General features: G+C 38.2%; 2 protein-coding genes across 2 annotated transcripts; both read right to left on the bottom strand.

The window, feature by feature from the left end:
* Nucleotides 1-7,792: 7,792 nt before the first annotated feature.
* On the bottom strand, nucleotides 7,793-18,509 carry rab40b (RAB40B, member RAS oncogene family). The gene is made up of 6 exons (XM_036572527.1): nucleotides 17,890-18,509; nucleotides 13,483-13,543; nucleotides 12,632-12,692; nucleotides 11,379-11,456; nucleotides 10,713-10,935; nucleotides 7,793-8,882 (listed from the first exon to the last, which is right to left on the bottom strand). The coding sequence occupies exons 1-6, from the start codon at nucleotides 18,059-18,061 to the stop codon at nucleotides 8,611-8,613; spliced, it is 867 nt and encodes a 288-aa protein (XP_036428420.1). The 5' UTR covers nucleotides 18,062-18,509; the 3' UTR covers nucleotides 7,793-8,610.
* On the bottom strand, nucleotides 18,277-23,748 carry LOC118809336 (cytochrome c oxidase assembly protein COX11, mitochondrial). Its single transcript, XM_036572528.1, has 5 exons — nucleotides 23,648-23,748; nucleotides 21,204-21,570; nucleotides 20,922-21,077; nucleotides 20,605-20,730; nucleotides 18,277-19,936 (listed from the first exon to the last, which is right to left on the bottom strand). Exons 2-5 carry the CDS (start codon nucleotides 21,519-21,521, stop codon nucleotides 19,754-19,756), a joined length of 783 nt encoding a protein of 260 aa, XP_036428421.1. The 5' UTR covers nucleotides 21,522-21,570; nucleotides 23,648-23,748; the 3' UTR covers nucleotides 18,277-19,753.
* Between the last annotated feature and the right edge of the window lie 656 nt (nucleotides 23,749-24,404).

The following is a 24,404-nucleotide window of genomic DNA, read 5'->3' as shown; positions in this document are numbered from 1 at the left end:
TTTAGGATTTATAGTCAGCTCCATTGTAATTGGCCACTGTGGTAAAGATGAGTAATAAAAAAGGTCATGAAAAAATTAGAAATCTTCAGTTAAAGTAAATTTAGTCAAAGGACAAATATACTTTAATAAAATTTGTAAACTTTTGAGCGGTTCTCCTGTTTTACTGGGGTATAAATATGAGGTGACACAGAGGCCAAATTCACTTCAGCTCATTCATCTACTTGAGGATGAATACACAAGTGAAATGAGACTAAGTGTGTTGGCCTTCATAAATCAGGCAATTGCTATACAAAATAGCTACATGCCTGAAAATGCTCATATACACTATTGTTTGGGCGATAATTAAGAAGTTTAAAACAACTGGAGCTGTAGTGAATCTGCCTGGAATGAGGACAGAAGTGTAATTTGCCCCCTGCACAGTGAGGAGGATGGTTAGACAGTGAAACTTTTTTCCAAGGATCACAGTTAAAGATGGTAGCATCTGGGGTTCATCAAACTACAAACTAAAACTACAGTTAAACACCACCTTCAAGCCAACAAACTATTTGGAATGCATGCCAGAAGAAATCTTTTTCTTTCATATAACCATACTTGAGCTTGGTAGAGTGTGGTGGCGTTCAGTGTTGGCAACAAGCACTCAAGGTGGGATTTGCGTGTAAAGAAGTATGGTTATATAAGAGAATCCCATACTCACTTTTAATGGTGAAGGATCTGTGATGTTTTTCCTCCAAAGGCCCTGGGAACATTGTTAGTACTCCATGAAGTACCAGGAGATTTTAAAGAAAATCTGTCTCTGCCAAAAAGCTAGAAATGAGCTGCAGATGGATCTTCCAGCAGGACAATATGCCCAAATTCATTTCAATGACAACAGAATCAAGCTTTTTACATGGCCACCCCAGTCCCTTGACCTAAACCTCACTGAAAACCTTTCCGGGCGAGCTGAAGAGGAGAGTCCAAAAGAGAGGATCAAGGGACCCCTGATGATCAGGAGAGATTCTGTACTGAGGAGTGGTCTTATCGCTCTGTAATCTCATTAAGAATTGCAGGAGAAGACTCATTGCTATTGGCAAAGGGAGGTTCCACAAATTACTACATGCAGGAGTGCTAATAATAATGTTCTAAACTTATTTCAATTAAAACATCATTTCTCTCATATTGTCAGAGTGGCATTGAGTTAATTCACCACATGAGTTAATCTCGTGATCTACTGAGTTTAACTGATTTTTACCAAGGGTGCCAGTAATTATGAAGTTGGCTGTGTGTGTGTGTGTGTCAGCAAACACTTCTTAAAGCAGAGGAAATCCAGTAAATCAGTCCATGGGCGGTGAAGGAGAGGCGTAGGGCTCGAGGGAGGTCAACCCCAAACAATAACCCTCCGAGACAAACCAGAGGAAGAAACATTCTCTGAGACAATGAACATCCTGTACAAGGGCATCTGGGAAACAATCACATATTGTCCTTGAAAGAGCTTACACACATTTTGGTTGAAAGCAAGGAGTATTGGACTGTGGACGCATAATCTTCTTTCCAAAAATAGTTTGACAAGTCTCTTAAACAGATGAAATTAATTGCAAGTGAATTATTTAGAGCTAGATAATACAGACTTGATTGTCTCACTTTTATGAGGACAGAGAGGTTTACTGGGATCAAAGCAACCAAGAAATTGACAACTGGACAGGTTTAATGATCATAAAGCCTGAGGTAGCTCTTTTTTTTTACTGACCAGATGGCAGCCTGCTAGGCTGATGAGTTTGGCTCCATATGCACAGACACACCTGCGGACTGTCCGCTCCCTGCACACTGGGCTAGGGTGCAGGACAAGACAAAGTGGCCAAAACATAGTGACTCAATAGTACAACTCTCTAAAAACCATTTTAACAACATGGCCTGGGGTGAAAGCCTATTAACACCTGTTCGGGCTTATTTCTGTGAGACCAGGATGTGAATCAAGATATCAGTTCCAAAATGAGCTGAGCAAAAGATCAAGTTAGGTCAACAAAAGTTTTTGAAATTTGCAAAATGATAAACTATGGCTTAATATCAGTGTCCTGCATGTATTTAAGAGCTGGTATACAGTATGTAAATGAATTTTTAAAAATGGTTTGAAAATTTTTCTGTTTTCTGTCAAAACCTTGTTTCTCAAAAAAGGAAAAATACAAAAATTAAATGAGATTTTATTTAGTGAGAATTTGCACCATTTCTATCTTTACATTGTGTGCACGTCATGAAATGTGCACACAATGTAAAGGTCAGCTGGTACTTTCAAGTGGTGTACAAAAACAGGAATTACAAGATTTCATGTGCCCGCAACAGTATGGTAAAGCAGAATACATAGTGTCCTGCTGAGCGGAACCCTCAGGGCCTTCTGTGCCTTCAAATTCATGCCTGTTGTTTTAGTTAATTTTTATTCAATAGAATCGTGCTTGTATTTACAACCCCATTTCCACTTCTGATTCAAGAATTTAACACTTTTGTTTCTATAGTACTTGCAGAGTTTACAACCCTACTTCCAAAAAAAGTTGGGACACTGTGCAAAATGTAAATAAAAACAAAATGCAACTATGTGCAAATTATTTAAATCCTATATTTCATTGAAAATAGTACAAAGACTACATGTCAAATGTTGAAACTGAGAAATGTTACTGTTTTTTTGAAAAACATATGCCCATTTTGAATTTGATGCTAACAACACGTTCCAAAAAAGTTGGGACGAGGGCATGTTTACTACTGTGTTTCATCACCTCTTCTTTTAACAACACTCTGTAAATGTTTGGGAACTGAGGAGACCGACTGCTGTAGTTTTGAAAGTTAAGTGTTTTCCCATTTTTGTTTGATATAGGATTTCAGCTGCTCAACAGTTCAGGGTCTCCTTTTTCGTATTTTTCATTTAATACATGCAAAATGTGGTTTGGCATTGTCTTGCTGAAATAAGACGCTGTCTGGATGGCAGCATATGTTGCCAAAACATGTATATATCATTCAGCATTAATGGTGCCTTCACAGATGTGCATGTCACCCATGCCGTGTGCATTAATGCACCCCTATACCATCATGAATACTGCTTTTGAACTGTGCACTGATAACAAGCTGAGTGGTCTTTAGACCAGAGGACACAGCGTCCATGATTTCCAAAAAGAATTTCAAATGTTGATTTGTTGGACAACAGGACACTTTTCCTCTTCTTCTCAGTCCATTTTAAAGGAGCTTAGGCCCAGAGAATGTGGTAGGGTTTCTTTTTTGCATTTTAGAGTTTTAACTTGTATTTGTGGGTGCAGCGACGAATTGTTTTTACAGTCATTTTCAGAAGTGTTTCTGAGCCCATGCAGTGCTTTCCACTACAGAATCATGCCTTTTTTTAATGCAGTGCCACATGAGGGCCCAGAGATCAAGATCAGCCAATATTGGTTTTTGGCCTTGTCCCTTGCATACAGAGATTTCTCCAGATTCTCTGAATCTTTTAATGACATTATGTACCATAGATGATGAAAAGCAAAAGATCTTTGCTGTTTTACGTTGAGAAACATTCTTAAATTGTTGCACTATTTGCCCACACAGTCTTTCACAGAGGGGTGAACCCGTCCTCATCTTTACTTATGAAAGACTTTTTTATACCCAATCATGTTACTGACCTGTTGCCAACTAACCACAAGGTGTTTTTTTTTTTTATTTTTAGCATTACACAACTTTACCAGCCTTTTGTTGCCCCTTTTTTGGAACGTGTTGTTGGCATCAATGTCAAAATGGGCATATATTTTTCAAAAAACAATAAAATTTTTCAGTTTCAACATTTGATATGTTGTCTTTGTTCTATTTTCAATGAAATACAGGGTTTAAATGATGTGCACATCATTGCATTTTGTTTTATTTACATTTTGCACAGCGTCCCAACTTTTTTGGAAATGGGGTTGTAAGCTCTGCAAGTACTATAGACAAAAGTGTTCAATTCTTGAATCAGCAAGCGGAAAATTGGCAAGAATCAACATTCAAGAACTAATTTTCTTAGCGGAATCTAGGCAGATTAACTAGCTCTCCAATTGATTACAACTTCAAGAGCTGAAGAGAAATAAAACGTTAGATTAACTACTATCTTAATTATAAAGTAACAGAGGAATCAGCCAGTCAGGTTTTGATTTACAATAGTTGGGACCAATTCAGCGAGAAAAAACGTCACTCTAGGCCTTCTGGAAGTCCTAGATTTGTCACTGACAGTGAATACAAGCAGCATCTTATTCAATGGGTTGTTAAAAATGGAAAACAGTGGCAGCAGCTCTGTACCAGAGCTCACTGCTGAAAGAGTCACAGTGAAAAGTCTGTCACAAGCTTCAAGTAAAACATGGAATGTCTCTCAGATGCTTCAGATGTCTGTTTAATCTAGAGCTGCCACCTTAAACTTGGCAGCAGTTACATTATGGTGCCAAATATGCCAGCATGTGACTGCTGCATTAAGATGAAACAGAAAATTCTAACGTTAGCCTCATCAGGAAGTGTTGATGTGAATTGCCATTAGCTAACAAACTACTAAATTCCTACTGGAATGCTAGCAGAAGTTAACATTATGGTTGTGGTGGGTTTTTCCCTTATTTTTTCACCATGTTTTGACATTTATGGCACAAACTGAAGGCCTAGATCTATGATTTGCCGCTGGTACTCTATAGGACTATTCATAAAAGAGATGGGAAGAGTAGGGATAGAATAATGACTGGGCCAGTGGGGCCAGTGCCCAAAGACCTCTTACTAGCATGGTCCTTGGGGGTCCTTAGACCACAAGGCCCTTGATGGCTCAAAGACTGGGGATGAAATTGGATGAAATGTGTAGTGACATAAATATATAATGACTAAATAAGTGAAATAAATGTCCCTCGGCACTCTAAACTTTACTTAAATCATTAAATGCTCCCTAACGATAAATTTCTTGCATTATTGTAAGAAGTGTGGAGGGCCTCCCCCTGCGCCCAAGGGCTTTGTGAGACCATGATTTACCTCTAGCGATGAGACAAAAAGAGGTCAAAGGAAATCTTACATCTTATTTTGTGTGCGTGTATAGGTGTATAGACCTTTGTTGAGTGCTTACATTCTCACTTGCATTCTCAGATGGCCTTCCCAGTTGTTGACCCTGCCTTAACTCATCACTTTGAAGCAAGTCCATTTGAAGGCCAAGTGACCAGTACATAAGGGCTTTCCATTCTTCAGGCCACTAAAAATGATCCCATAACTCCCATTTGACATTTCCACTTATCTAAAGCACTACTATATAAGGGCATAAGCTTGTGTTACCTATCTGCTTTTACCCATCCTTGTTTGGGTCAGCCTTTTGTTTTATGGTGTCAAGGTCATGCAACTTAAGTTTCAAAATGGGCCTGTCCTTAAGACTCATTTATCAGTGTGCTTTTTGAGAGTTTCCTATTCAAAACCATGAATCCACATGTCATCCAACGACAGTGTCTCCTATGATTTGGTTTTGGATTCAGTGGATTCAGTGAGCTTAGTTTTGACATTCAGCTTTGGGACATGTTTTATTCCACACTGTTAATAATATCTTAAGGCAGACATGTACAAACATACATAATAAGATGTTTTGTACAGGCTTATAGTTATATGTGTCATCTATCACTAAAGCACAAAGAGCATTAATTACTTTTACAGTGCTCCAATCATGTTTCTTTGTTTCCAACATTTATGCCTCCAACAACATAAAGCTATTCTTAATCCTTGTTCATTATTTTCTCCCCAGTGTTTGTCATTATTACATTAGTTGGATCTTTTTGGAGATGCCTGGTAGTCTTTTCTAGTAAATTTGGATCTTCTGTAGGCTGCAGGACTCAAATCACTCTTCCAGCGTGATAAGCACGCCATCTGCAGGATCCTCTGCTCATGCAGAAGAACAGGTAAATCATAGACCTCTTCTAAAGATATAATACTGTAATCTCATCTCTAGTTTTTAAACATATTTTCATTCACATTTTTATTTTCATGTCACTTTTGGTTTTTGTGATATGTTTTATCAATGAAACTCTAGAAGGTTTCTCTGAAACATTTTTAGTTGCACTGTGATGTAGGAGTAAAAGTACTGTTCCAATAAACTATTTTAAGTAAGAACAAAAGAAGTAGATCAAAAACATACTTAAGTACTGAATAACAAAACTGCAACTCCAAAACTTCATCCAGCATCTATCTAGGCAGCGAACTGATGTTTGTTAAGCTCTACTCTTCTCTTTTTGATGCACTCTTGGTCAAAAATAAAATGCTAATGCTACAAAGTCAGTCATGCGACCAGTCATAAAGAAGTACAGATGCTGTACCCAAGCGAACAAAAGGAAGCACAAAAAAAAGCAATGTACCTCACTAAAGAGTAAAAGAAGTAAATTCATCACCTCACAAAAATACTTGAGTAGAAGTAAGTATTATTATGTAAAAATACTAAGAGAAGTACAAGTCCATCAAAATTTTGCTTGAGTGCATGTAACTGAGTATAATTCTAACATGATGTACAGTACTGTGCAAAAAATTTTAAGGACCTGAGCACATCATTTAAAGCCATTTATCTTGGAAATAAATGTGTTTTTGCTTGTGAAAACATTTAGATTAAATGTAAATAAGCATAAATAAACACAGTAAAAAGTAAAAAGAACTTTTTTTTTTCTTTTTTTGCACAAAACGTAATGGATATCTTGTGACCTTGTTAGAAGTACAAGGTTTGGTACCAGATTTCTCCTGGATGCCCCCAGCCACTGCACAGATTAGTTAAATTCCATCACCCGCACACTTAAATTTAACATGATGAGGTATTGCTTAGCCAAACCAGGCATTAGATGATAACTACAAATAATACCGGGCTGCTACAAAGAGATGTTTGGAAATGGTTAAACAAACACAGTGGCGTATGTAAAATCAATACTCAATGTATTAGTATTATTTGTATTTATTTTTATGTGTTTATCTGACAAAATAAATACTTGTTGACCAGATAAGTATTATTTTAAATCTATTTTTTAAATCTAATCTGAAAGTTTTGCACACTAATTCAAACACTCTACACTATCAGAGTTTGGCCTATTTTCAGTGCATGTCCACACAGTCAGCCATTTATGGGGTCTGGACATAAAGTGAACAGAGAAAGGGTGAGAGGGCACAGTGGGAAATTGAATGTAGCGTAATTTTATTCTGGCATGTTGTATAATTTCTGCCCTGAGGGGCACGCTGTTCCTTCATTCTGCGATAAAGAAAATTGGCCCGTTCTACAAAGAGGAATGTTTATTTCATGTGTCAACGAATACTGCTCGGATTTCAGGTTTCACTTGTCTGTGCTGGTGAACTTGGTGAAATGGTGCTTGCTGTATTTCTGTATAAACAGTGCATTATGTTGATGCGCCGTAGGTCTGATGTGCAGAAGATATGGGGACAGTTTTTGGTATTCTGCTGACAGCAGCTTTCACAGAGGTGAGATTTCATGTCTACAGACTGACTGCACCACAAAGCTTGCAGAGAGCACACTATACACAACCAATCCTCTCATCAGCACCCTGCAGTGTTAAAGTTCTTCCTACAATACAGAATTTTCTGTGGCTTTTACGCCCCACGTGCAAGCACTAATTTAGCAATAACTGCTGTTTACAATAGATTTTTCCCCCTAGATTTCTTCCAGTCTAAGCATGAAACCCACTGGATCCAGTCTTCCTTTTAATCTGTAACAGTGGCAAAGATCATAGTACCCTTTTGGTTTGAAAAACAAAATACAATACTACCATCTAGTGGTGGCTTGACTGAGATCTGGAAAACAAAATCAAGTCAGTTATCTTGTTGGTAACACACTTTTATTAAAAAAACAAAAAAAACAAAACAAAAAAAAGATATCTAGTTAGGAATTCCTGTTGATTTGCAGTGTATTTGAAATATTAGTGTCTGTAGCGAATCCATAACAAACTATTAGTAAGCGTTGGTAAGCTTCGTATTTGTTCTGCCATGTCTTTGGTGTCACTCCATATAAAATATTACAATATCGTTCACTGTTCAAGTGCATTACAATAATTAAGAATAATAACAATATAGTATCAAACAACATGACTTAAATACACAATACAAAGAGCTGCATTTCTCAACACTGATGTTTGTTCAATACATGTACCCTGAAGAGCATTAGAATAAAAGTTAGAAAACAAGCTGGTATTATCAACTAGGTCCACTGTGAAAATTGAAATATTCAAAAAACAGGACCGTTTTCTCTGCCCTCATGCTTGCTTGGTCCAAGCTCAGTAAAATATTTTTTGTCCTCAATGCCAAAATGCAGTACCATTTACGTTTCTAACTCTTCATTTACAAACAGGATGAAATATTCTGTACATATATGCAAAATATGGTGAAATAGTGGCTTCACACTCTGAAACAAATCCCTTCTTGTGGGTCTGTTCAATCTCTTTGAGCAATCACATTCAGATCCAGTACAGGGAATGCACCCCGAGTATCTGGGTGGAATGGAACAATCATGGGCACTATTTGCCATGAGTCACTGGGACACGTCTTCACTGAAGTAAAACCCTGTTGACTTTGAGCACTGCCTCATGCTGTAAACTGTGGTTGTGTGTATATGTTGCGAGTGCAGACTGTGTCATTAGACTATGATATCTTGCAGCTGGTCCTTGCGCAGCTCTGGGACGGGCTCAGGGGTGGGTAGATGAGTTTGGATTTTTTTGTTCCGTTCCTCTTCTTCGCACTGCTGGCTATGACGGAGTAGGAGCGTCCGTGCATCATGCGGGCGTTCAGGCCGTTGGCCATGGAGAAGGACTTGAGGTGGCTCTTTAAGGCAACAGGAAGAGGGAGTTTGTCCACCAGGTGCACTGGAGTGCAGGAGACGATAGAACGGCAGCACAGGTCCTGCAGACTCAACACTGCACAGAAACACAGAGGAAGAGGGAGAGAGAGACATGATATGTTGAAAGTATCCATCAGTGTTGTCTGAGAGAAGCCATCTGGGAGGGGTTTTTCAAAGCAGGATTTTTTAGTTTGCCAGAAAATTTAAGACAAAGGTCAAGAGAGTAATATTCTTAATGGACAATCCTCGCTGAGAAATCCTGCTTTATGAAGTTTTAGTACAGGTTTTATAGATGCAGATATAATTGTTATATATGCAATACAGTATGCAAAAGTTTAGACGTACCTAGTCAAATGACATGTTTTGTAGTTGATTTCCTAAGTGAAAATAAGACACTCTCACAATTCTGCACGTTAATCAACAATAATTGTTTCTTTGCTGAATTTAGTGCACTGGGGGGAAAAATAAAAATAAAACATGAAATGTGGCATGTGCAAATGTTATGGAACTTTTATATATTTTATATATTTTTACCCAAAAAAAAAGAAAAAAATATTTTTTGTTCTTTTGTAATGATTAGTCTTGCAAAGAGCCAGCCAAAGAGTGTTTGATGATCTTAAATTTCTGTACATAATTCAATCGTAAGGATGTAAACAAAGTCATTCAGAATGGTTTGATGTGAAATGGTCCGTTCTAGAGAAACTCACTGTGACAGAACCGCTCACAGTGGTGGTGACATGAACCAGATGTCTGAAGAGTTTAGTCCTGCTAAAAGTTTCTTCACAGAAAGTTATTACATTGAATTGTTGCAAATACTTTGCCTTATGCCTGAGTCATTGTGTTGCGCTCATTTTGAGAGAAGGTTTTGGTCTGAAACATATTTTAAAACTATCCATCACAGAGAGGTGCTTACAGGGCATTGAAAGGCAAAATGGTACCCATAGAAAACATAATTTTCAGATCTACCACTATATTTCCGCATTAAATATAAAAACTAATAACGCATGTAGGTTCACTGGTCATTTTGGATAATAAATATATTGTCTATATTTGTGTTGTAGACATTGTGATTCCTGGTTCGTATCACCACCACTGTAAAGAAAATCTGACTTTTTTTTTTGAAAGTTCCCTTTAAACGATGTTAATATGTACAGAATGTTCTTGTGGCATTTGCAATAATGAAGGACAAACATGACTCAAGACACAAAAAAATGCCTTTCAATGATTATACAAGGATCAGATGACGACTGAACTGAAAGACTGAAAGTGCAGAATTGTCCTTGTTTGTGACCTTAAACTGAACAGTCAAAACAAAGCTTTAAGGCTTGCACCCACAAGTCATAACGTGAAACAGGTTATGTAAAAAATGTTCATTTTGTTTATTCTGGATCTACCTGTCATGCCTTGCTTTGTTTAAAGGCAAGGCATTCAAGACGTCAAAGCCTAGGCTAGATTGAGTCATATGGACATTGCTTTGGTATCTGACCACTGGGTGTCTCCAAAGTGAGTTTAACAGTTTTTTAAAAACCTTGAATTCTTTTGGCTAACTGAGCATTCTTTGGCTGCATACGTAATTGCTGTGCAAGTTTATGTGGTCACTCAGTTATGACTAGTTTAGGTTTAAATGGGAGCTGTGATTGCTTATCTAAATGCATTCAAAATAAATTCAAGCACACTGTGCTTGACATATTTTCATGCCCATATGGTGACATACATTTTAGTAATCCCCATGCGCTGGCAAATAAAAAATAAATCACAGTAACCCCCTTTTGCAAGTACTGTGTTCTGTGTCTTACAAATATTCCCCTTTTCGAAGGCAATGTGAGTAATACCTAAATAACTGATAGACTGTGAATAATTTAAATAGTTTTAGTCAGTAATTGACATCATGGGACACTTTGGGTACCTTTGTTGGGTCTCCAGAGTCTCTCCATGCCGTGACGCATTAGAACAATGCGAGCCAATTCAGTGAAGGACTCTGTGATGTTGAAGTTGCACAGAGGGCTGACCTCGAAGAAGGTGACCCCCAGACGCTCTGCAAAGGCCTGGGCATTTTCTGTGGTCACCTGACGCTTGTAGGCCAAGTGCAGACGGTTCCCCACCAGGATCTTGGGCACTCCTGGTGCATGCTGGGGAATAAGTAATTAATAAGTCAGAGTTATATTTGAATCAGTTCTCAATGAACCAAAATGAACAGTCCAGTATCATAGGTATTTTAGAGTCATTGCCATATCATCGCCACTTCACAAATATCCATGTGATTTCTGGTGTCCTTAGAATGTCAGAAATAAAAGCAACTGAAAATCAGCTATGGACAATGCATTGCTCTTCTTCAGTTGTTTTGAAGGCTGTCAGTTTAAGGATTCTGTTATGGGAGAGTAATAACTTGGATGATCATAAATTAGAGTTACACAAATCTTAAACACACTCAATTAATGACAAGCACAAATGTTATCTATGATGTCTTGTACAGTAATCGCATTTGCTAAATTACAGGTATGATCAAGTCCAAAAATGCGTTAAAAATGTGTGAAATGCTCAATGTGGAGCTCAGGATGTAAATGCACTTTACCTCATCGATCTCTTTAATCCATCTGTCAATTCCATCAAAGGACCAGCGATTTGTGATGTCATACACAAGGATAACACCCTGAAATGCATTATATCAGACAATATATTACATTACATGAAACATTTACTTAATTAGAGTTAAGTAATATATATCTATGAAACCTCTCACTAAAATTTACACAGGAATCTTCTAGATGAACATGAACTTTTGGACCTGCTCTAAATATGCTGTAAACCCCTTTACTTTCTGAACCTCTTAGCTTCAGATCCAGTAAATTCTTTATTAGATCCCACAGAGAAGACATGCACAGTTTAATGATTTTATGTGCATGGAATAGCGGGACAACTGCGGTGTCATTTCCTCTCACTGTGGGCATTATTATGATAGGCGCATGAGCCAGAACAGGAAAATGTCACATCAACAGTAATAGCCCACCCTGTTTTACCACATACCAGACTTTGAACAGGAACTGCTGACCCCTGGGTGGAGCATTTAACAACACTGAATAAAAACACTGAATTTTATCAACAGCTCCAAATGTTTAATGGCCAAATCCTTTCTCTGCTTGTTTTAGGAATTTAGGAATGTTTTAGGAAAGTTTGCTTACTTTGCTACACCACAACATGAGTGCCTTAAAGAAACAGTTTGGCAAAAATTTAAATTTACACGATTTTCCCCAAAATGCACGTGCCCAAGTTTTACTTCTTTAATGTGGACTGAAGCTGCCAGGCTAACGGTGCTAACACTAGAACAGTCACCAAAACAGTTTCCACAAATACACGTCAGCATATTCATATATTTGCTCCAAATCACATTGATAAGCTACATGAACTCGTTTAGAACAAGAGAATTTGGTAAAATGGCACAGACAGATCTTATTTACACATAAGCTAAAACTAGAACTATATTATCATCTGAAAAATGTCTTGCCTTCTGGAATCTGCCTTCAAACTCTTTGGGCATGTATGTGTGGAAATGGTTTAGGAGACTATTAACTTATAGTTTTAGCAATATTAGCCTCATAGCTCCAGTTCAAATCTAAAGAAGCAAAATAAAAATAAACCAATCATGTCTAGGCTGATCGACTGCGTCTGCGGTAAGAGGAAAATCTTTTAAATTATTCCTTTAACAGTGCACTGGTATCAGACTTGCACTCGGTATTAGCTAATACTAATATAATACTAATAAGATCTCAGATATCTAAATTGGTATTGGGAGAGAAAAGGCTGGATCGGTGCATCCCTAGTTCATACCTGTGCTCCTCTGGAATAAGAGCGGAAGATGGTGCAGAAGCGACCCTGTCCAGATGTGTCCCTACAAAAGAACAACAAGAAAACAACAGCATTCACTTTACAATGTTCTTGTTCTTGTTCAGCTTTCCAGGAGCTTAGATATTTCTGTGGTTACTCTCTGTCCTGTACTTTGTAAAGTGATTGGCTCCTGGTGCACGGTGCCAGGGCAGCAGACCGTGAGTAGGAGCAGAGCTTTCTGAATCATTTACAGTACACGGCTCAGCTCTACAAGTGGCCAAGATGCGCTAGTATGTCGCCAGGGGTACAGGACGAATTATTATAAACACTCCTCACTAAGATGCCTCATCTGCCGAGATATAATTAATAATTTAAGCCTGACTCAAGTGAGAGTGCAGGCCTCTAAAAATATTCTAGAATTTAAATAAGGCTTGTGGGCATGCTTGGCAGGATTGACTTGGCTGTACGCTTCACTGGAAAATTGTGTTGAGCAATGGTATAATTTACATACTCAGACTTTTGGCATGTTCTCTTCATATTTCACTAACCAAAAGATCTTTGCTGCGTTTCCTGAAGGTACAATTGCAGGGACAATCTCCAGTTTCTCATCACTGTTTAACTGTTACACTTACTAACTGTTACACATTGCTGTTAAACAGATAGTGACCTCAAACATGTACAGGATCAAATGTAAATTCAAATTCACGCCTGAACACAAAAAATGGGTTAGCCATGAACAAAACTGTTCTACATGTGTCTGGGAAAAGACTGAAAGCTGTGACTGTCACTTCCTTCCAATTCATTTGGAAATCTGGCAGCTGTATCTGTGCTCATTCTGATGCAGATATACTCACCAAAGCTGCAGCTTAACTCTGCGCCCATCAAGCAGTATAGTGGTTGTTTTATAGTCGATCCCTGCAGAAGTCAACAAAGAAAATGAATTACTAGGGGTGGGCAATCTGATAATATCAATAATATCATGATAATTTGTCACATTATCATGATAATTTGTCACATTAGGTCACAATATGCTTTCCAGAGCATATCATGGATATCGTTACTACTTAAGTCACTAAAGAACACTAAACAATTGCACGCATCATAACAAAGAGAGCATAATTAGTCCTGTTTAATTGGGTTTAGTGCAGTATGTGAGACACTGAAAAAAATCATTGTTCATTGTTTTCGGTAGTATTTTTTAAATGTGGCATAATTTGTCCCTTTTTGTCTGTTCCAACATATCAAACTTCAGAAAAATTAAATATCACGATCCATATTGTGTATCCTGAAAATGTTTAGAAGTATCGAGATGTTATATTTTTGCCATACTGCCCACCCCTACTAGTTTTAGGTTCTTGTAGTCCCCTCAGTTTGTTTATGAGCAGTATTTCTTAAAGCATAACCTGTTTAAAAGATGGTAAAATTATCTTTTAGTACTTCAGGGGGTCTTCAGGGCTACATTAAAAATTACTACATGGGTTTTGTCCATGTTTTATGCAGATGCTAGGATAAAAGGTAACAGAAATATGTCCGCTTTCATCTGCATCTCGCTTGTCATTCCTCTGTTCAAGTTTTCCTCTGTTCAAGTAGAACAGTCTCCAGGCAACCATGAATAACACAATAGGGGTACAGTATTAACAAAGGGAAAGCTTAAAAGACATCTCTTTGATTGTTAGGAGTGCTTAGTGTCATATCTGAGAGGTCTTTGACTCCAAACACAAACACACACATAGTGATCACTCTGATTACTTCTGAGGAGCTCCATGACCCATCGTACATTCCTCTGTGACAGCCAGGCTGAAGGCCAATACTGTGGAAATATACATGCTCCCTTTCTGAGGCATATCTTAGTGACAGCACAGGCTTTGAATTATCCACCTCTGCCTGAATGAAGCCAAATTAATCCATCATAAACTCGCCAAAATTAATTTGAGAATGAGATCATGGCCAGTGACCTGAAAACCCCAATGTATTTGAAGGTTATGGGCTCACATATAAGAGGCAGAGGTAATACAAATATTCTAATAAACAGATTATCATGACGTTAAATTAAATTATAGGTTCCAGCAGACCATGATATGATACACTGCCTTGCAGAAAAGATCTGTACTAGGAGCACTATAAGAAACTATAAGATTTCTGTTGCGTTGTGTAATATTTCTGTAATAATACATAATATTTTCACCTCCTATAAAATTTCTGTAGTTCTGTCTTGTAGTAGTCTATAGTGTAGTGTGTAGTATCCTGTCTATTTTTATATTCTTATAGGAATCCTGTAGTATCTCATGTAGTATTACTATTGTTCTTTTTCATAAGGGTTCCCTCACTCAGTCAACAGTCAACAATTTTTCTATTTCTATTTTTCTATTTTAGCTGCACTTCATGATGAATGGACTGACAGAAATGCTCCAAAACTGCTTCTTAACATTCACTTACAATTAACATTACAAACAACATTTTTGTCTTCTATGGCAAAGTTCCAGTTAATGTTCAAGATTATTAATTTTTTTTTTTTGGATAAAGATAATATATATATTGAATAAACGGATTGCAACTCCAAATAAACTACCAGTGTGATAGATTTTTTTTAATCAAAAAGTCTGCCTGCAGGATGCAGTCTTCCTGTTTGTGTGGGCAACCTCTGATTCATCTCGACAGATTTTTTTTTCCTCACCAACACTTTCTGTCTCCCTGTGCAATTATCCAGTTCCCTGCACCTCTTTTCTCTTCCCTTTACACCACACAGCAACGAGGCACGGATGTTTTCTGACAGGATGACATATAGAACCAACAGGAGAGAGCAGTAGGAAGTTGAAAGCTTTAGTAGGTGATGACGTTCTCAAGCTTAAGCTCAGTCGTGCAGAACCATCACTGGCACACGCTCCCTGGTACAACAGCACACGAGCATCTGAACAGACCAAAGCGCAATACAAACCCCCTCTGTGTTCTCTGGACCTTTGAGGAGACTGGCTATTTTGTTAGCTTGACTAGGCTTACCATCGACCTAAGTGTGCACCAAGCGCGTGGGCAAGCCAGAATTTCATACCAGAGTATCTGACCACCTGACCTTAGAGTTAAGTTCAGTCAAAAGAGGTTGAGGAATACACCAGAGGCCTTGGTAGCAAGAGGAACATTTGGCTCATTCCTCAGCTATGCAGCTTCTTTTACAGCATCAACACGCAGAAGAGCAGCTGAGAAGCTTCATTTGTCACGGCCACACTGAGGACCAGACTATGAGATAGAGAGCACTTTCTATAAACACTCACCCCAAAACACAACCCACTAAAGAGGGTCACAAAAAAAGTGCTTAGACAAACATCTGAATATTCCGCTCTTTTATTGCCAGAAAACCTTGGCTGCGTCCACAGTCCCTGTAGCTACATCTTGTTCAGAGCCTGGGAGCAGAGGAAAGCAGAGTTATATAAGAGGTTATGACAGTAGTAATAATTGCTCCAGACTGAAATCACAACAGAGCCTCCTGCGAGCTCGCAGCACTGCAGGGTTATCACTTATGAAAGAGACGACCCCCCAAAATCTATACCATTTTAATTCCAATTTTTTAAAATAAATCACAAGTCTGCAATCTGCTCTGGACCTTGGATATTGTAGAGAGTCTGTTTGTAGAATATTTGTATCTTGGCAGCTGCACATGAAGGCCTAAGAAGGAAAATTCTGCCAAAGATGATGTAGATGAACCAACTGTGAAATTTGAAGGCGTAGATGGTGGCGTAATGCTTCGCACTCCCACGAGGAATATGAGCTAGGACTGGTTTGGATTTAATATTACGCAATATCAACAGATAACAACTGAACTGGGTCTGTTTGAAAGACGTGGTGCCTCTAATTACTGAAATTATTTGGTAATTATTGAAGAAAAAATATTTTTATTTCTGTGATTTGGAAAAAAACATGGATCAGTAAGTAAACACAACCAGCAATTACTCTCTTATGTAATTGTTATTAATGCTTCATTTCTTCTTCTCAGCAGCATATGATTCATTGCTTTTTTTTTTTAACTACAACCTTCTGTCCTTCATATGAGGAGCACTCATTGCTATAAGTACCACTGCACAGCACAGGTGAACAGAGAGCAGCTATGAAAGGCATTCTGAGCTCCACCACCCTCTGACCTTTGGTGAACAAGCTGTCAATCACATTAAATGCTGGTCCAACGTTCACAGTAACTAGATCTGTTAGTGGGGGCAATCTCCTCGTCCCAAACAGCACCAGTGTAATCTAACCTGCGCAAATGAGGCTCAGAATACTCCGGCAGACCCTGGACTTTGACCAAGTGCACTTTGAAAATGGCAGTGGACAAAATCTTTCCACACTTTCAAGACACAATATGTTGTGCTCACAACACAATAAAAGACCACCACATGTCTGAATACTCCCAACGAGGGCAGCTGAGCAGAAGACATGTAGTGGGGGGTGAAACAACCACAAAATGTGTTCAAGTGGAGCAGTGTTGGGATGAACTGAGCCAAAAAAAGTTACTTTACACTGCCAGTACTTTTACTGCAAACAATCCCTAAGCTTCCACATCAAACTTTGGGGGCTGCCAACAATACTAGTTTAGAAGACTTTTTGCTCTTTAAAACACACAACCTATGAAATATGTGTTTGTAACAGGAGCAGTGCTTCCAGCTATGTTATCCCCATGGCATTTCACTGAAGCTGATTTGTCTCAGGGGAGCAGCTACTTTTTTCCAAACAGGCTATGGGTTACCAAAGTTCAACTACTAATCATGATAAAAACATATGCGTCAGTTCCTGACCTAAAATTTCGAACTAAATGCTGAGCAAAGTTATAAAACGCACACAAAATAAGACTAAAAAAATGCTTGTTTCCCTAAACCTAGGACAAGCACCGCTATCTGAGCAACACTTTTTAAATGCTGTTGTTAAGCTACTTTGTGTTATGTAGTAAATGCAATCCAATAATAATTTGTGACAATACAAATACAATTATATTAAAGATTTTTTGGAGAAGCTGAGGAACCTATATATTTATTTATTTTGTATTTATTCCTTTTCCCCACCTGATTAGTCTTACTTTTTATAGAAACTTTTCAATTTCACACAGTGAGCTTCCATGGAATTATTTCAGATGCTAGATCTTTTACTATACATACAAATTCATAATGGGGGGGAAAAAAAACATGTAAAGCAGCATCTGGCCAGATGTGGGTAGTAGCCTATCCCCTAGAATGTCCACAGTTGATTTTGTCAACTACTGCTGTATCTTCTTGATTACTCACCCATATTATATCCATAGGGAGATTCACTGGATCCATCCTGCAAACTGGCCAGTATCTCCCCCTTTCCCACATCACTGTCTCCCACTAGCAGAAATTTCAGCAGAAAATCATACGCTTTTGCGGGGCTGCTCCTGTGGCTCATCTTCATGGATGTGTCACTCCGATGTCCCATTATGGATCATCTTTTTCATTTGTGCTCTGTCTGTCTTTTCTCTGTACACAATTTCAGACCTGTCGCTCTATTGTTTCCTACATGACACCAAACCTATGCGTTCAACACTTGTCTTTCTTTCCCACACATGGCAAAGACAATTCTTCCCACTCCAGCTCAGCTGAAAGACGGATTCAGGTCTAGTCAGATCTTAAGATGCTGTCGAGGAACGACGTCGTTCTAAAGGGGAATAAACGCACTAACGTAGCATAAACGGTCGTTTAGCCAGTTCTTATAGTTATCCCGTAAACGAACCAGTTCTTCCACAACGACAGACGAAGTAGAAATACCTCGTAGACTTTTGACACTATGTGCTCTCAAGACTGTATTCCTTTCTCTGTTTCCTTTTCTCCTCCTCGTCACACTCGTCCATTGAGATCATCTGCTTGGATTCCACTGTAGCTTCAGCTTCCCTCAACAGGGGAAAAAAACAGAAAGTTCTTCCCAAGCTGAATCCTGATTGGCTCTCCGCTGGAGTTGCTAGGGCCAGTTCTCTCCTGTCATTCGTCACCAAACGTGTCCATGAAACTCTAGACCCGCCCACTTGGCACAGGAGAGGGTGTGGCTAAACAGCGTTGCCAAGCGCTGTTGTGGTCGGATAGAGCTGATTCTGGATCAGCAGCGACGCGGGAGGTCCTTTAGTTTGGACAGCGTGGGGTCATTTTGCTCGATCCCGAGTCAGCTATGCTCAACTCCAGGAGCAACGTGGTTGGGTTTGTTGTTTTCCGGGGCACCAGTAACGATGTAGACGTGCGGAGTACAGTGCAAAGCGTTACTGAGGCAGATTTGGTACAGTGTGTATCCTGCGCGACAAGTGACAGCCTCGCCATCAACATTGCTCAACCACCGGACACTGGGTTTATAAGCATATAGCTTAACTTAGGCACAAGGATGGTTAATATGATATCACCTTCTCTGTAAATCCCAGTTCAGAACAACTGTAAATTTAAAAAAAAAATTAAAAATTTTTTTTACTGTTCACTTTTATGGCCATCACATAATGCGTGGTAAATACATTATGGATTTTTATTTGAACTCTACAGTGTATTTTCATCACGGCTGATTTTTTTTTTTTTTCTGGCATTGCGCAACCTTGTTTGTTTGAGTACCATCGAGATTGCTTGATCACACGTTATGTAAGTGCAGATGTCTCTACCTCCGCTACAGTTGCGTAACGTCCAAATGTACCTCACTGTCCCTATGTGCAATCACGACAAAATCAGATCGCAAGATAACCCTTATGAGCCTTTAAACTCTGATACAGAATAAGATAACAGACCAAATGCAATGGACCTTGTTTTTGCTCACATTTCTTTTTCGAGCTGCTTAAAGGGGGGAAATTGCAACCGTTCTGCCCCCTACTGTACTGAAAGAGGTAATGCACTTGCATGCACTTCAGTACCCAACTGTGTAAATTTATTGCACAGTTTACAGCTTGGCTTTTGAAGCCACTAATCATTCTAAATGGTCATTCAAGTGGAATTTCACAAAAAGTGCCAGGGTACACCAACATTAACACACTTCATTACACAGATGACATAGTTAAAAAGGCTTTTGCAAACTGCATGACATTTGTATAAATGATGCTCTATTAGATATCCAAGTTTCATCAGAAAAGTGAAGTCTCTAAATAATGCACCATGTACTGCTTATTTAGCTGTATCCAGGAAGGGGTAATTTCTGTCCTTCTTTGGCTTCAAAAAAGGTATAAGAGAGTGTAATGGTGTCAACTCGAGCCATTCTGGGGTCCTCATCAAACTCTGGGTCAATGTAAAAGAAAACAGGCATGTCCACCTCTTCCTGAGGGTTTAACCTCTGTTCTTCAAAGCAGAAGCACTGTGGATCAAGAAGGCAAAGCTCAGTTCAGTTGAGTGTAAGAAATGGCAGTAGACAAACTCCTCACAAGTTGATCCCACAAATGTACGCAAGACCATTTTTAGGCTCTTGACAGTGTCAGAAAGACACAAAGAGGCTGTTTACATCTTGCAATAACATAGGTTTCATGTCTGGATCATACCTAGATATACTATGGCCAGGTTCTGTTTACACTTTTCACTAAAATGCGTCCCCAGTGTGACCAGAAAAGATACAATTTTACTTTCTCACACAAAAAGCACTTAAATACATATGTTATTTTATTTGACTTCTGTTTACGCTTTCCCAGTTACCATACAAATCAACAAGCCTTGCTTTTGGGATAACTCCAGCCATATGTATCCTTCATCTTATACTTGTTTATAGAAAATGAATTACGTTTACTCTTGTGTTAAATGTAGTCAAGAGCCATCTCTGACCACCTCTGAATGTGGTTTTAGTGAGGTGTCCTGGATGTGTTTACACCCAGGACACGGGCTTATCATGCGGTCAAGTGAAGTTCAAACATGATCCGAAATGCATGTCGATGCAAGGTAGAAACAGCCTTAAAGAGGTGAAAATGAAAGGAGTCAAAGTAATACAAAGACTATTTTATAGTTATTAAAAGTATGTAATAGATTCTCCAGTACCTGAATTTTGTTAAAGTACTGCCCAGCTTCAAATGGCACTACATTATAGGTAGAGATTCCTATCACAGGTTTGTCTGTGGGATTTCGTGCTTTGTAAAATGCTAGAGCAGTTTCTCCTGGCACAACCTGAATGACAAAAAAGGAAGATTAAATTTACTATAGTGCACTGAAAGGAAATAGTTTATTCACATTTATGATGTTTCTATAAATCACAATTTGTTACTTAGGCCAACTTAAGATTCACTAATAAAACCAAGAATCAATTTAGCAGCACAAATAAGATAAGAAATAAGATAAGAAATACTTAATTATCTCACATAGATCTCGGACTGCTGAGGGCGGAAATTCCACTGGAGACTTGCATGTGTGTCAGCATTGAAAGTGACTTTAATAATGCGATCCTTAACTGGCTTCATTGTTTCCACTAAATCTGCATCATGCCCTGCAATTGCTGTGCCACCCAGTCCCGATACCTGCAGTAGAAGGTAGATCATCTGACAGTCAGTTTCAAAGTACAATCAATTTTAAGTGGGTTTGTGTTAGACTACTTTGATATTAGCAGTCAACAATATCAAAGCCTCAAGACATCTGGCACTGACCTGGCAGTAGAGTCTGTACAGTGGCACAGCAGCATAAGACATGCCAATCATGCCCACCCCAGCTGCTGCAATATATGTGAGGATGGTCTTATTCCTTTGCTTCCATTCATCCTGGTAATTGTGTGTCTTTTTCTTGTGCGTTTTAGCTCCTCGTGTCTGGTTAATAAACCGCTGAGGTGTTCTCCTGACAAAGAGCTGGCTGGTAGAAGTGGCTAGTCCTCTGGCATTCAGGTTTTTAATACATATCTGAGCATTACAAAAGGCTAGCTGTACATAGCGCTTTGCACAGCACTCACGGAAGGCAAAAGACAGAAGCATAACCCCCAAGTTCTAGTAAAAGCCTCTTCAAAACAGTTCTTCTGCCAGCCTGTAATGTAAAAAAGAAGAATGTAAAATAATATGTGAATGCCTACAGAATTATGCTTGATTCATAAATATAAATTACTAAATAATTACTACAGACACTTTGCAGGATTAGGAGTGGCCAATTTAGCGCGTTTTCTACCAAGCAAATAAACAAAGGTGCATCTTTGTAATTACATACATTACCAGTGCAATATAACCCTGTGTTTGGCTCACATGCCTTTTGTACGAAAGCCTGTTTATGGCAGGCAGGAGAAAAAAAAAATTATCCATGTGTTTCAGGATCAAACTGTGACTCATTTGGTCAAAATAATGACTTGTAATAACTATGTGATTATTTAATTATAATAAACATTTGTATTGAGAAAATAAGACATTATGTCAACATAATACATCAAGAAAAAAGGAAAATTAGCAATTATTTTGATTTTCTGTTGTGTTCATTTTTAGCTGTTGGGATGAGCTGAACATTATGTGCCAAGTGCATTTGGAAACTTTATTGTATTATATTGTTTTATATTGTAAAATCCATGTTTAATTTCACACCCAGGTCCTTTGGGAACTATTTGATTTTTAACATAATCTCTTAGATACATGCAGTAAATCAAAGAATGGCTGTGAATAACAAAGTAAGGAGTAGCTTTAGTAAATAAGGTTTTGCAGTGCCAAAGAGTTTCAGCTTTCAGCTTTCAACAAACATTTGAAAACATTCTCTTTGACAGTGTTGTAAAATATACCCAAAGGAGTATTAGGAAATAGTTTATAACACAGATTTAGAAAAACAATTTGGTTTTAGGTTTTTTATTTCCTTCATCACAGTAAGAATATTGTGATGTGACAGGCATTTAAAGATTTTTTTCATTGGAAATAAAAGTGTGTTAAAAAACTCTCTTTTGTCTCTGAGCACAACATTTGCAGCCATGTTAGTGCTAAAAATAAGAAAAGTTTTTCACAGGTGTTAAATAATGCACAGTCAGTGTTTATTATCAGTCTTAGTAAATCAGAGTAGGTGCTTTATTATAATAATGTCCTCCCACTATTTAGTGCTTTGAGTAGGGAAACAACTATAAATGCATTTGCATTGAGACAAAAGCACAAAAAGCAGCAAACACCCCTTTGATCTTTTTATAGGCACTAAAGGACTGTTGTGCTTTGTTTAGTAAATTGCAGGAGACACTTTTTCATTACAAAATGGAGTTTGTGATCACACTAAACATTATTAAATCTCCCCAGTATATGTTCAAAAGTAACCGGACACCTGTTCATCCAAGGTTTCTTTTGAAATCAAGGGTATTAATAAAGTTGGTCCAATAACAGCCTTTGCTCTTCGGAGAAGGCTTTACACTAGATGTTGAAACACTGCTGTGAGGATTGCATTCAGCCACAAAAGCACTAGTTAGGTGAGGTACTATTGTTGGATGATTTTGTTCTGGATCATAAACACCACTCTAACTCATTACAAAGGTAACGGATGAAGCTTCAGCACTCCAGAGAATGTAGCTAGTTCTACTGCTCCACAGCTGATTGCTAGGGGCTTTGAAACTTCTAGCTAGATTTTGAAACTTTAACAGTGTTTACATACTACATCCAACTTATTCCAAAAGAGCGAACCAAATTCATTTTTCCATGATGTGGCCTCTTTAAATATCTTTACTGTAACGTTACTGTAGGAATATGACTAACGTTAGCCTATCAACGCCTTTATACTGATGTAAACTCATTGTATTGTTAACTACTTACTTTACTATTTCTGTAAAGTCACGGTTTTTAAAAGCTGAAAAAGTTAAGGTCATTTATTCTTTGGGTAGACAATGGAATATGTCAAATAGAAAAATAAATGATATCTGACTGACATAAAGACGTCAATAAAACAGCCTGTAAACTCTATTAACTAGTTAACAAGACTGCTAACTAGGTTACTTTCAGGAGGACATCTAGCTAATCTAGCTAGCCAGACAGCTATGTAGCCAGTTCTATGTAGTCGCCATCACCATTTCATATAGTTTTACATAGAGAAGAATAAACGCATGATAACTTGATTAACTGACAGAAATGAATGAATGAGGTTTGAAGTCTCGTACCTCGACGAAATGACCGCACTGTTCAACACAGACCTGCCACAGCCAACGGTGCACACTGATCCCACACACTCATTACTCCCCCCCGAAAACACTGTAGCGTTGCAATAGTTCCTATGCACCATTCAGTCGCCTTCCGCGAGCAAGTAAGTGTAAAAATAAAGTAAGAAATGAAAATGTGAATGTACAAACAGATTAGGAAATTTATATTTTTTATTAATTTATTTTGCTGTTCGTACTTACGTATTTTTAGCCTGTATATTTTTCCACTAATACTATTTCCATTAATTTATTTTCTACTGTATCTATTCTTTTCAGACTCACATTATTATTTTTAGTCATTATTTTTGCAGCAATGTGTGAATCCATATAACATAGTTTTCCATTATAGTCATCCACTATAGGATAAGAAAACTTTTAGTTTGTGTTCCACACTCACTGTTAGCCTACCAGAACACTTTCACTCCTGCTGTATATCTGGAATATTTCACAATATTTCTGGAATAAGTCACATATTCAACAGGAACTCGCATCAAATTTTTTGGCGATCATGGGAGGAAGAAAAACAACTGCCGTGTCCGAAATGGTGCCCTCATCACTGCCTACATTGAAAATCTGGATCACCATATAGAAAACTATTACAGAGAACAGAATTTGTGGTGCTAGAAAATTACTAACTTTATACAGGATTGATCATTATTTACAAACAACGCAGTGCATTATGGGTATCCACTTGGGTATCCACTCAGGTACATGTACA

Source organism: Colossoma macropomum, unplaced genomic scaffold (assembly GCF_904425465.1).
Source record: "Colossoma macropomum unplaced genomic scaffold, Colossoma_macropomum, whole genome shotgun sequence".
Classification (NCBI taxonomy): domain Eukaryota; kingdom Metazoa; phylum Chordata; class Actinopteri; order Characiformes; family Serrasalmidae; genus Colossoma; species Colossoma macropomum.
Note: the sequence above shows the minus strand (reverse complement) of the source record. Positions and strands in the feature narration are given on the sequence as shown.

Coding starts and splice junctions, on each gene's coding strand:
- LOC118809336 (XM_036572528.1), bottom strand. CDS start 21,521: ATGCTTCTGTCTTTTGCCTTCCGTGAGTGCTGTGCAAAGCGCTATGTA. Junction 21,078..21,203: donor TGTACAGACTCTACTGCCAG/GTCAGTGCCAGA, acceptor CTTCTACTGCAG/GTATCGGGACTGGGTGGCAC. Junction 20,731..20,921: donor CTCAGCAGTCCGAGATCTAT/GTGAGATAATTA, acceptor TTTGTCATTCAG/GTTGTGCCAGGAGAAACTGC.
- rab40b (XM_036572527.1), bottom strand. CDS start 18,061: ATGGGACATCGGAGTGACACATCCATGAAGATGAGCCACAGGAGCAGC. Junction 12,693..13,482: donor AGAGTTAAGCTGCAGCTTTG/GTGAGTATATCT, acceptor GTTCTTTTGTAG/GGACACATCTGGACAGGGTC. Junction 10,936..11,378: donor GGATTAAAGAGATCGATGAG/GTAAAGTGCATT, acceptor CTTATTCCCCAG/CATGCACCAGGAGTGCCCAA.